The sequence below is a fragment of the Sinocyclocheilus rhinocerous genome, unplaced genomic scaffold (genome assembly GCF_001515625.1).
Source record: "Sinocyclocheilus rhinocerous isolate Xijiao unplaced genomic scaffold, SAMN03320098_v1.1 scaffold864, whole genome shotgun sequence".
Classification (NCBI taxonomy): Eukaryota; Metazoa; Chordata; class Actinopteri; order Cypriniformes; family Cyprinidae; genus Sinocyclocheilus; species Sinocyclocheilus rhinocerous.
The window spans coordinates 1,746,562-1,759,256 of NW_015645567.1; the positions used below are offsets into that span (position 1 = coordinate 1,746,562).

The 12,695-nt window shown below is 35.7% G+C and overlaps 1 protein-coding gene across 2 annotated transcripts in view; it reads right to left on the reverse strand.

The window, feature by feature from the left end:
- Nucleotides 1-525: 525 nt before the first annotated feature.
- Nucleotides 526-12,695, reverse strand: part of LOC107706802 (metal transporter CNNM4-like) — a 21,860-nt gene continuing 9,690 nt past the window's right edge. Inside the window, exons 5-8 of one of the 2 annotated variants that reach the window (XM_016510627.1) lie at nucleotides 9,567-9,660; nucleotides 7,543-7,632; nucleotides 3,694-3,869; nucleotides 526-1,715 (exon numbers count right to left, since the gene is read on the reverse strand). In XM_016510627.1, the coding sequence (XP_016366113.1) occupies nucleotides 1,326-1,715; nucleotides 3,694-3,869; nucleotides 7,543-7,632; nucleotides 9,567-9,660 (750 nt within the window). In that variant the 3' untranslated portion in view covers nucleotides 526-1,325. The remainder of the gene's footprint in view (nucleotides 1,716-3,693; nucleotides 3,870-7,542; nucleotides 7,633-9,566; nucleotides 9,661-12,695) is intronic. The other variant, XM_016510628.1, reaches the window with a different exon arrangement.

Sequence of the window (12,695 nt, forward strand, 5' to 3'; positions counted from 1 at the left end):
TGGACAGTCGTAACCTTTGAGATCAAGAACTGGGTAAATCTTACAAAATCTAAGGTCATATTTCAGCCCAAAATCAAAATGAAAATTAATATATAATTAGGACCATTAAGACTTTTTGCATTGTGGTATTATTTATCATTTTCATTAGTATAAAGTGAAAAAAGTATATTGTTAAGCATTTATATATTATGGTGCATTTGTATGGATTTTTTAAATGAACAAATAATTGTATTACAGTAATATAAGTCTACTGAGAATCATTCAGAATAATAAGACTTATAAATGAGAATTTGAGAAGAAAATATTCTCATGAAAATAATGCATAATATAATGCAAAAAATCTTAATGGTGTAAACGGGCTTTATTTAGTCAAATAAAATATTTTGTTGTGAAATACAACTCATATTTTTGTGAGATTCATCCCGGGGGATGAATTATAATTGTGTCAAAAAGATTTGTTTTTTTTTAATCAAATATACATACTAATTTAGACAAAAAAATTAATATATTAATATTTAAATAAATTATTATATCATGTTTTGAATCATTTATCACAGATCTGAATATGCAGTGGTCAATGCTCATTTTGTTTTTTTGTTACAAATGTTTGTTTTGAGCACTAACTAACTGACCACGTCGGGTTTTCCAAACCATATCTGCGTCTGCAAATTTCACGTCTTCAAACTATATTTACAAAGTTTCCCTTCACGTTTGTCACGTAGAGCTATGATTGCGCCACATACAGCTACATCACATAACCACAATTACCAAAACACCTTGGCTTGATGTGTTCGACTTTGAAAGAACGCTGTCAAAATCATATAGTACTATACAGCAGGAAAACTCGACCAGAACTGTCTTTGTTTGTGCTAAAAGGATAGTTCAGTCCAATAATAGCTTATGAGACTCAAAGTGCTCTTATGGTCAAAATCTCAGAAAACTACAGCACTCAAATGTATGCTGCTGGGTCAGAGACATTATAAAAAGTGCATATTGTTCAATAATTCTGTTAGATACTGATGAAATTGTATAATGCCTTTAAACGGTATTTGTTGCATACCAATGCTGAAAGCTTTGAGAGAGTGTCTACATGATAAGCATGCAATAGCAGGCATAACAGTCTGCATAGCTAAACACCTCAATGTCGGGCTGAACCCGCAGCCCCTAAAATCACAGTGAGATCACGTTCAATGTTGAAGACGACGCACCTTTTTGGAGTTTTTTAACACGCCTTTGTCCTCTCGAATCGAGAGAAAGAGTGTATTTGTGCTTGTGCGATCGCCTTCGGTCAGCTCTGGAGCTCTCTGAGCCCCAGATTAGTGTCGTCAAATGGTGCTCTCGGTGTGCGCGTGCGTGAACGTGTGCATGTGATGCGCGTGAGGGTTGGGGAGGGGCGTCGGGCTGCTGTTGCCGTGGGGATGGGGGGCGGGGCTGGAGTTGGAGTTGGTGTTCAGGTGCGGCTGGTTCTGAGGGTGGATGTGGCTCGGACGGCGTTTGGACAGGCTGTTCTTGTCGTTGAGCAGCGTGGTTGTCTCATCCGGCCCGTTCTCTCTGGGTGCCGGCGGCGCTGTGGTGTGGTTCGCGGTGGAGGACATGGGAGGGGTCAGAGGTGGAAGAGGGCCGGGATCCAGACGGATATGGCTGCTCTCAGGGGACTGGGGCATGCTGTCCAGTTTTGAAGCCAGGAGGCCGGTTTGGTACTGCGAACGAGTGACCTGAAAAAGAAAAAAGGTAGTAAATCAAAACTTACTTACACTACTGCTCAATTTTTTATTTTTGGAAAGAAATAATACTTTTTCTCAGTACAGACTCGATTCCATTAAATTGATCAAACGTGAGAGTAAATATTTTTATGTTACAAAAGATTCAAAAATCATAAATGCTGTCGTTTGAACTTTCTATTCATCAAAAAAAGTATCAGTTTCCACAAAAATATTAAGCAGCACAACTGTTTTCAACATTATTAATAATTCAAAATGCACAAATATTTTGATCCCAGTAACTCAGCACACCGTCCTTAGTATTTGATAATGCTAAATTCCACTCTATATTTAAATATTTGAATTTAAATTAAATATGAATATAATATCATTTAAATATTAAAACAATATTAACAAAATTAATCAAAATATTTGTTTTTGCCCCAATTATTCATGAGCTGAACTCAAAGATCTAAGACTTTTTCTATGTACACAAAAGGCCTATTTCTCTCAAATATTGTTCACAAATCTGTCTAAATCTGTGTTAGTGAGCACTTCTCCTTTGCCGAGATAATCCATCCACCTCACAGGTGTGGCATATCAAGATGCTGATTAGACAGCATGATTATTACACAGGTGTGCCTTAGGCTGGCCACAAGAAAAGGCCACTCTAAAATGTGCAGTTCCCTTTCGATACTTCACTCGTACTGCGTCTTGCTTAAGACGCATATGGGAAAAAGCCTGAGGCCCATTGTTGTGCCATTCATCCACGACCATCAGCTCATGTTGCAGCCTGATAATGCACGGCCCCATGTTGCAAGGATCTGTACACAATTCCTGGAAGCTGAAAACATCCCAGTTCTTGCATGGCCAGCATACTCACCGGACATGTCACCCATTGAGCATGTTTGGGATGCTCTGGATCGGCGTATACGACAGCGTGTTCCAGTTCCTGCCAATATCCAGCAACTTCGCACAGCCATTGAAGAGGAGTGGACCAACATTCCACAGGCCACAATCAACAACCTGATCAACTCTATGCGAAGGAGATGTGTTGCACTGCGTGAGGCAAATGGTGGTCACATCAGATACTGACTGGTTTTCGGACCCCCCCAATACAGTAAAACTGCACATTTTAGAGTGGCCTTTTATTGTGGCTAGCCTAAGGCACACCTGTGCAATAATCATGTTGTCTAATCAGCATCTTGATATGCCTCACCTGTGAGGTGGATGGATTATCTTGGCAAAGGAGAAGTGCTCACTAACACAGATTTAGACAGATTTGTGAACAATATTTGAGAGAAATAGGCCTTTTGTGTACATAGAAAAAGTCTTAGATCTTTGAGTTCAGCTCATGAAAAATGGGGGCAAAAACAAAAGTGTTGCGTTTATAATTTTGTTCAGTGTATATATATATATATATACACACACATACACACATAAACACGCATGTACAGGTTGGTCTTGACTGACTTAACTTAAAATATTTACATTTCAATTAAATATTAAAACAACAGCAATAATAATAATTTAATGATACTGAAAATTCAGCATTCCATCACAGAAATAAATTACTTTTTAAAATGTATTCAAATAGTTTTTTCAATTAAATAATTGTTGCCTTTGTGAGCATAAGAGACTTCCAAACTTTTAAACGGTCTAATCTAGACACTCACTGTTCAGACATAACTTAGATTGTTCTAATTTTGAAAACTATAAGCATAAATAAAATAATTATCCATTGTCAAGCAAATGTGTTTATTTTTACTACCAATAGAGAACAGGTTGACCTGATAAAATGCAGATAGACATATATAATACAATTGCTTTAGATCTACAAAACAGCTGAAATTAAAGTGAAGTAAAGTGAAGTATAAAAATAGTCCAATACAACTCATGTGCTATATTCCAAGTTTTCTGAAGTCATACACACATTTATGTGAAGACCAGACCGTAACTTTGTTGTTATCGGCTGTTTATGGACATAACATACCTTCACATACTGCAGGTCAGTGAGGGCCCGCACGTTAAAATCAGGGACGTACTGTGCCACGGGGCTGTTATTGAGCTGACTGTTACTGCCGATGATGGACACCGAGTCGACTCTCTCCGTGCAGCTCAGAGACGCCGAGCGGTTCAGACCACTCACGTGAGACGGGGAGCGAAACTCTGGAACGCACAGGAAAACCGTCACTTCATGTCACGGCACACCTGCTGACAAACACTCACACAGATGAAACAGAGTCGAGAAGAACACAAATGTGGCAAATCTTAAAACATAAAATGAAGAAGAAAAAAAAAACACTGATGAGAGGGACAGAACAACAATAAACAAGGAGCCACAAACAACACGTATCACATTTGAAATGAATGGAAAGATTATTGCAAATGATTGGATGGTCATTTCAGACGTGCATGAGCAGCATTAATTTGGTTACACTGGAGAAGCATAGATTATAGTGTACTATTCAATACTATAATATCAGTATGTGACTATAAAGAACAGAGGATGTACATAAAACCCTCGATTACCTAAAACCACGTGGGATCGGCGCTGTAATGTTAATACACTAGCGTCCTCTACAGGTGCTTTTATGAACTACCTGCAACAGTCACTGCAGCAATTGTGCTTGGGATTTGACAGGTTTTACTGCGACAATAACAGACAATAAATAAATGAATGCTGACAGATGCGGACAAAAACGCACAACTGACTCAGAAGCACATGGTTACTGGCAGAGCTGGGTAGTAACTGATTACATGTAATCTGGATTACCTAATCAGATTCCAAAAATTAAGTACTTGTAATTAGATTAAATTAAAGTTTTAAATACTTGTAATCAGACCGGTTACTTTTTTATTGATTACATATTATTCACACAATAGCAACGAATTATTCATAATTTATTAAATCTCCTCTTCACCTTTTAAATGCTCCTTTCTAAAATAGCCTACCGCTTATATACACTCAGAAAGTCTTACAGTTTTGTGGATTATCACACAAAGACCAGCCATTAGTCAGGTGGCTACACAGCATTTGACCACTGGATTTACAAAAATCATTTCAGGTTTAAAAAGTGTTTCAACACTGGATCAACTACTGATGAACACATACATTTTAATTTGAATTATCGCTCAGTGGGTTATTTAACCATGTGCTACTATGTCTTTGGAAGGCTTTTGTCTTTCAAACACATTAAAATGCACAAATTCACACTATTACATGTAATGCATTCCCAAGCTTTTTTTGTCATCTGAACCTCTTTCACCTAATATTTTCTTGAGATTTTAAAACAAATATTTTAATAATTAAATCACATTTGAATGCTCACGGTTCTCTGAGGTTAGTTAATGGACACCTGACATGCAGGTAAACAAATAAAATATTTCATGTTTTGATTGATGCCATTTTAAAATGATTTATTTATTTTTTACATTTTTATGATTTAATGAATTACTAGTTTTTCATTGAACTCACAAACCCCCTGCAGTTCCTTTACGAACCCCAATTTGGTACAAGATTATCCTATTTAAATCAATGTGATAAACGAGTTAGGTCAAAAGTAATCTAAAAGTAATCAAAAAAATAATCTGATTATATTACCTAAAATGTGTAATGTTTACAATACAAACTACAATTTTTGTCATGTGATTTGGAATCAGTAACGGATTACAATTTGTAAGTAATCTACCCAGCTCTGGTTACTGATACAAGCATGGGGGATTTTTCTCTGTTGAAATGCCATTTGATTACACTGCGAGCGACGCAATGTGATAAACTAGAACTCTCCGGTTATAATCAATGAAGTCATTTACACCGCAAAACATGCAAAGTTCATTGATAACGGAAGCGATCAAGTATTATCGCATCGCTCGCTCCGAGTAGTTTTGACTGTAACGGTAACCAAAGTGAACATGATTAAAATTCATTACGAGTTGCTGACGAAACCAATCATCATAGCGATATCATAGAATTTCGATGATATCGGAAAATTGCCTTAGTATTTGACTATACTACATTGCACTTCTGTCAAAAAAAATGGACAGGTTGGTGAAAATATCTTACAAAATGTGAATTAAAATGATAGCAAATTGGATAACACGTTACTTTACATAATTAATGTTCATGATGTAAACCACGCCTGGCACAAGGCTTTTTTAAATATTTGTTTGTAAATGTTTTAGCCCTAGATATGAAACTAAAAAATGCTATAGTGACATTTCTGAAACATTTGTCTTAGTAATTTTGTTAAGTGTTTTAGTCGTTTTCATTTTTAAAATGTCTATTTACTTTTTATTAATTATTTCAGTTTTAGTAATTTTACTACTATAAATTGAATTAGACAAAATTAGAAATTGTATTATATTTTCTGCTTTATTTTATATATATTAAATTATATATATATATATTCCCCCCCACTCTGTTAACATGCTATTGGTTTAGGTTTAGTTGATAACACTGCACTACAAGTATTTGACATTGATAATATATAATCATAGTAATATAATTTATAATGCATTTTTTCATTCAAACAACGACGCTCCCGTTTCATCTTGACGTCACAAACAGGTCTTCATTCAGCCTCACAACGCTCATGGCACATTTTCTAGTATATTCTGATACTAAGGCAACTCAGAATGGAGCAGGACTGAATCTTCAGGTTGGTGTGAATGTTGTGTTCAGGTGCAGGAGGTCAGGTGTGATGGACAGGCAGCAGGGTGAGTGTGTTAGTGGTTAGAGTAGAAGAGCTCTTCAAAGACTGAGTTCAAGAGGTCAATGTCAGAGTCAACCAGTCCAGCAAGCTTCCATTTTAATAACACTGTCATTAAAAACGGTGTATATATGTCACATGCCACATCATGCATATAAGCCAACACTCACAGTTGATTTCAATAATTATGTTGCAAAGCTAACAACTCAAAACTAAAACAAATAAATACTTTATGCACACAAATACTGGATGAAAGTTAACTTTTTTAAATTAAGAACTATATTCTACTTTTCAGTATTTCCTAATAAACAGAGAAAAATACATTTTGCATGTGCATTTTTTATTTAGATGGAACTATTTTCTATCAATATTTTATACAGTAATATTTTATTTTTATTACAATACAAGACAATGCCTAAAATTGTGTCTAGGTTTTGTAAGTCACAAAATAAAATAAAATATAATAAAATCACATTTCAGCCATTATTATTGTATTATTTTTGTAACTTGAAAGGACTAAAAGAACCATAAAAGTTATATGCTATAGCCATATGCTATATTTCAGCTCTTCTGAACGCAAACAATAATTCTGTGTGAGGGGTGGAAAATAAAATAAATGGCATTATTTACTGAAAATTGTCTGCTGTAGCGCTCGAATCTTCTGCTCGCACACATTTAAACCTGCCATCTCAAGACTAGTTGTGATAAGTTTGATATCAATGATGTCAAATTTTTAGTTTTTGCAATTCTTGTAGCTAATTTGTGTCAAGTTTGAATGTTTTGAATTCAATTTGTAATTGGAAAATACTGAATATTTCCTAAAAATTAATTTTGCATGTGCATTTTTAATCAGCTGGAAATATTTTCTATTGATATTCTATGCAGAACTTAAATGTATTTTTATTACATTTAATACAATGCCTAAAATTGCTGTCTAGGCTTTAGAACAGCTTTTAAATCACTGTAAATAAATACATAAATAAATCAATAAAATGTGAACTTGCTGGACAACAGGTCATAGCATGATAAAGGTTATTTTTTTGCATTTGAAACTAGCTCCTGTCCCACACTGTCCCCCTGTTAGCTACCCCTACATCCCTGAGTTAGCACCCAGCATGCAGGGCATTTACCTGGGAAACGCGAGAACAGAGAAAACCTCTTAAGCGAAAGGCGGCGCGGATGAGGCGACACCACGGAAGGAGAGAGAGGGGGGGTGACAGCTGAGAAGGAGGGGGGAGAGGCAGAGCAGAGGAGAGACAGAGAAGCTCTTTAAACATGCCACGCATCAAGATCCTGCCGAGAGCTGCTCCAGCATCAGCAGCCGCTGAAGGTACAAATCCCTCATTATAAAACACTACGGGAACATAATATTTTCTTTGAAGGGGTAATGCTTTGCTACTAACCTTGCCTTTGAAAGTACAACATATTCTGGTGATGTTAAAGGTAGGCTATTTTTCACCCAAAACTTGGCGTTATCGCTCCAAACCTGTATGACTTTCCTCCTTCAGTGGAACCCAAATGTAGATATTTTGCAGAATGTCTAAGCTGCTCTTTTCCATACAAGGAAAATGGACTTCACATTGCCAACAGGCTTCAACAATAAATCAAAATCACCATAAAAGTGGTCTATATACTGTGTTTCAACTCTTTTGAATCCAAACCATACTTTTGAGTTAAAGACCAAAAATTAAGTCATTATCAATGAAGAATTCAGACCTACAGTGGGCTGAATCGGTTCAGTCTGATTCGAAAACCAATTTAAATGATTAATCGAAAAGATCTTAAAAATTTTTTTTTTTTAAATCTGGTATTAGATATCGCTACGTCTCTTCCAAGGAAAGCATGTCAATATTTTCAGTGAATAACGGCGAATATTTTAGCCGGTTGCTCACACTTTTAAAGTGATATTTACATCCTTTTTGTAATTTGAAAGCACTTAAAAGCACCATAAAGTATCATAAAAGTGGTCCATATGCAATATTTCAGCTTTTCTGGATGCAAATACAAAAAAAAAAAAACATTATTCAATGAAAAATTCTCTGTCGTAGCTCTCGAATCTCACACTTTCCCACATTCAAACCTGCTGCCTCGAGACCAGTTGTTCCAAGTTTCAAGTCAAAAACGTCAAATATTGTTGGTTTATACATGGCTAATTAAATCAATCAATCAATATTATTTAATGGAATAATATTCAATTATTCAAAGGAAGATTCTCTGTCATAGCTTTCAAATCTCATTGACACGTGCAAACATTCAAACTTGTCGCCTCAAGACAAGATGTACCAAGTTTTTTGTCAAAACGTAAAATTTTGTTGGTTCGTGTTTGCAAGCATAAATTTGATTTGGAAGCTAATCTTTAAATATGTACATTGCAAAAAATAAAATAAAATACACACACACACATATATACATATATATTTGGAAAGTGTAAATGAATCCCCATCCATTAGCAATGTGTGGAAAAAAGCAGCTTGGACATTCTGCTAAACATCTCCTTTTGGGTTTCAAGGTTTCTCTTATGCAGTGTTTCTCAAAGCACACGCAGCCACACATTTAGACACATGCTAAGCACATAAATGTGATGTTTGGCACATGAATGGACTGCGGCACAGCTGGAGGTGAAGAACAGAATCAGACTGCATTATTAGTGACACTCGGCCAGCAGATGTCCCTGCAGCCAAATGTGTCCTGTTTAGTCCCCTACTGCCGCTGTTATTATGTAATACAAAAGACTAAACTTACAATGACAGATCATGACAAAGCGCACTGAGAGGCGCTGACAAGATCCATTACTTAAACTAACGCTGGGCAGCAAACATATCAACAGACACATCATTGTTACCATAAATCAGCCTTATTCAGAAAACTCAAAAATGCATTCATAAATCATATTTCTAAATTCTGTCAGCATTTACTCATCTGAAACTGTGCTGGTTGCTCTTTTCCATGCAGTTACAATGCCTGAGAAGCTTTCAAGCCTCCATAAAAAGATGATAACAGTTTTTGAACGACACATGGGTGAATAAATGATGACAGAATTTGTTTTTTTTTTGGGTGGACTGTCCCTTTAAATGAACAATTTCTTTAGGTGGGGATGTTTCACACTTTTTGAGTAGAGAAAATTAGAGATAAAATAGCAAGGTAAAATACTCACCCAGGCATGTAGTCAGTGCCATGACTCCATAATAAGAGAAAGGACCCGTCTCAAACATCATATTCTCATTTCCAGCCTCAACTTCCACCCGACCCTGAAAGACAGGTGTGAGTTAATTAGTTTCATTAGTTAGAAAAGTCAATTGTGCAGGACATTTTGCTGTATATATTTGAAGAATAAATTGGAGACAATAATAAAGACAACCACATAAATGAGAACTGCCTCCCAATCAAATCAAAATGTAATCAAATAAATACATTGGCAATAAAACCTTTGTAGCTTTTGCGTGTTTTCCTTCAAGATACTGAAAGCCCTCAAGAACCCCCAATGGTTTGTTCTTAAATAATTGAACAGCATTTTTAAAAACACTTTAAAAACAAAACATTTAAGTCAAATGCATCTTATTTTGAAATCTTAACCGGTTTCCTTGAAGAACAACCTGTTGCGTCTCCATAATTAAAGACGAATGACACAAAACCCAACCGAAACTCCCACAAGGAGTGTGAGGTCAGTACTTTTAGTAGTTTGAAACCAGTCGTGTGTCACACCACATTCGAGCAAACACATACATTTTCCAATGTCTCAGGCGTCATATTTGCCCCATTTTCCATCCCAATGGAGAGTCAACCTTTCCTCTCATTTTCAGAAAAAGGTAACCGGATCTGCGGCGCTCGGATTGCACGACACACGGATCCTGTCACTCTATCTGAGTCTCCTCTGCTCTGGTGTCTATATTCAGGTAGACAGTCCAAACACAAACAAAGCTCGCCAACTTTGCTGCTTTCTGTTACGCCAGCAAACCAGAGCCAAATCGAGTTTCATAAAACAAAACAAAAAAGGTGTTAAAACTGACACTGTGTTTGTATACTAGAGCAAAAACTAATTATTGACAGAAATGCTATTACTTCTACTACTACTAAACAAATCTCCAAAATTATATACAGTACCAGTACCAGAAGTTTGGTGTCAGAATTTTTTATTTTTTTTATTTAAAGAAATTAATACTTTTATTTAGTGAGGATGGATTAAATTGATCAAAAGTGATAGTAAAGACATTTATAATCTTACCAAAGATTTCCATTTCAAATAAATGCCGTTCTTTTGAACTTTATATTCATCAAAGAATCCTGGGAAAAAAATACATCAGTTTCCACAAAAATATTAAGCAGCAAAAACTATTTTCAACATAGATAATAATAAGAAAAGTACTTCCAACAAATCATCACTCACCAATAACTAAAACTTACAAAATTACCAAATTGACTAAAACCAGAAGACATAACATAATCATTCACTTACTAAAATATTTATTACATACTAATATATTTATTAAATACATTTAAAATATTTAAAAGAATGTGTGTGTGTGTGTATATATATATATATATTCTGTTACACCAAATACACCAAATAATTATCTTTAAAAAAGCATCATATGACCCCTTTAAATAGAAGTAAAAGAAATTATATTTATACATTTATTATAAATATTTAAATATAAAACAAATATTTATCTTAATTAGATAGTCATTTGCCATTTAACAGATGTTAACAAATCATTGTAATTTGATTACTCTAACATAAAAAAATATTAATACAATTGAATATATATATATATACACATACACACACACACACATATATATAATATATACATACACACTGAATATATTTAAATAAAACTATATATAAAATCTATTTTTACTTTTTTATATTTTTATTTAAATAGAAGTATAAGAAATTATCAAATATAATTAAAAATAAACCAATCAAAACAATACACAATTATTGTTGTTTTTTTAAATATATGTTATATATTATAGATTCTATCATTTATTTGATATTTTATCATTTTGAAAATTCAGTTTCATAATTTCATAAATATATTTGATTATCTATTACATTTGAAATCATTTTGAAACTTAAAATAGAGGCAGATTTAATCCGGAAAATTAGCATTTGTAAATAAGCCGCAGGAGTTTGGTGAATTTAAGCAGACATGCGGTTTGATGGCCAGTGTGACGTAACGTTCCCTGACACATGGCGTTTGTGCTCCGTATGACATTGTGCCGCGGGGATGATTACGACTGTGATAAACACTCTCACACTGAGGTTCTGAAAGTGTTAACCTTCTCCTGGCTGTCCCCCCGCCGAGCACACACCAAATCCAGGATCTGATTGACTGATCCCCGGGGGCCCGTGCGCCACGTCGGCTCCGTGACCTATCACAGCTCGTTCTACTTTGACCTTGATGTTAAGCAAGCTGCCGCACATATATTCAATTCAGATGACTGGAAAGTATGCGGGAGGTTAAAGGGCACGCTATTGTGTTGATCCTTGTACATAGTTCAAATATGAGTCAGTAACTCAGTATCTATATATGTATCATCAGCTTGCTGTAGCATGGACATCCAAGAGTTTTTCCATCAATCTCGCCTCTGATTGGACTGTTTCACAAAAAGAGGGCATGGACAGTGCACAGCTTTGATTGGTTGTGCATTCAATTGTGTGTGTGTGTGTGTTGCTGGCAGAAAGGGGGTGGGATTAGAGCTGCTATGCTCAGGATCCCTTTTTTATGTTAGAGGGATCAATTAGTGAAGGGCAGGCCTGTCTGATGCAGGGCCTCTTCTAGCTAAACCTCCAGTGAGGTCACAGACGCTCCCAACAGACCCGTCTGTGCAACTCTACACCAGGACGCCGTGGCCGAGGGGCACCAACGAGCCACCAATCTCAAAATACGACACTAAAAAAAGGTTGAAAATGCTAACCAGCAACCAGTGGTACTTGCTAAGGAAAGCATCACTATTACTAATGCTCAAACTTCAAATCTCTATTACGAAGCATTAAACCTCTGCATGCATTTCATTCTGTGCTGCTTGTGCTACACTCTCAGAAAAAAGGGGCAAAACTGTCACTGGGGCGGTACCTTATTTATTCCTAAAGGGTGCATATTAGCACCTTAATGGTACATATTTTTGTAAAGGTACCACCGCAGTTACAGATTTTGTACCTTTTTTTTTCCCTGACAGTGTAAGAATATGAACGATGCCTCAAACTGTGCAGAGAGGTGTGCTGTTACTTCTCCAAGTGATCAGACTTATAATTTTTGCTTGGCAAACAATAAAACAG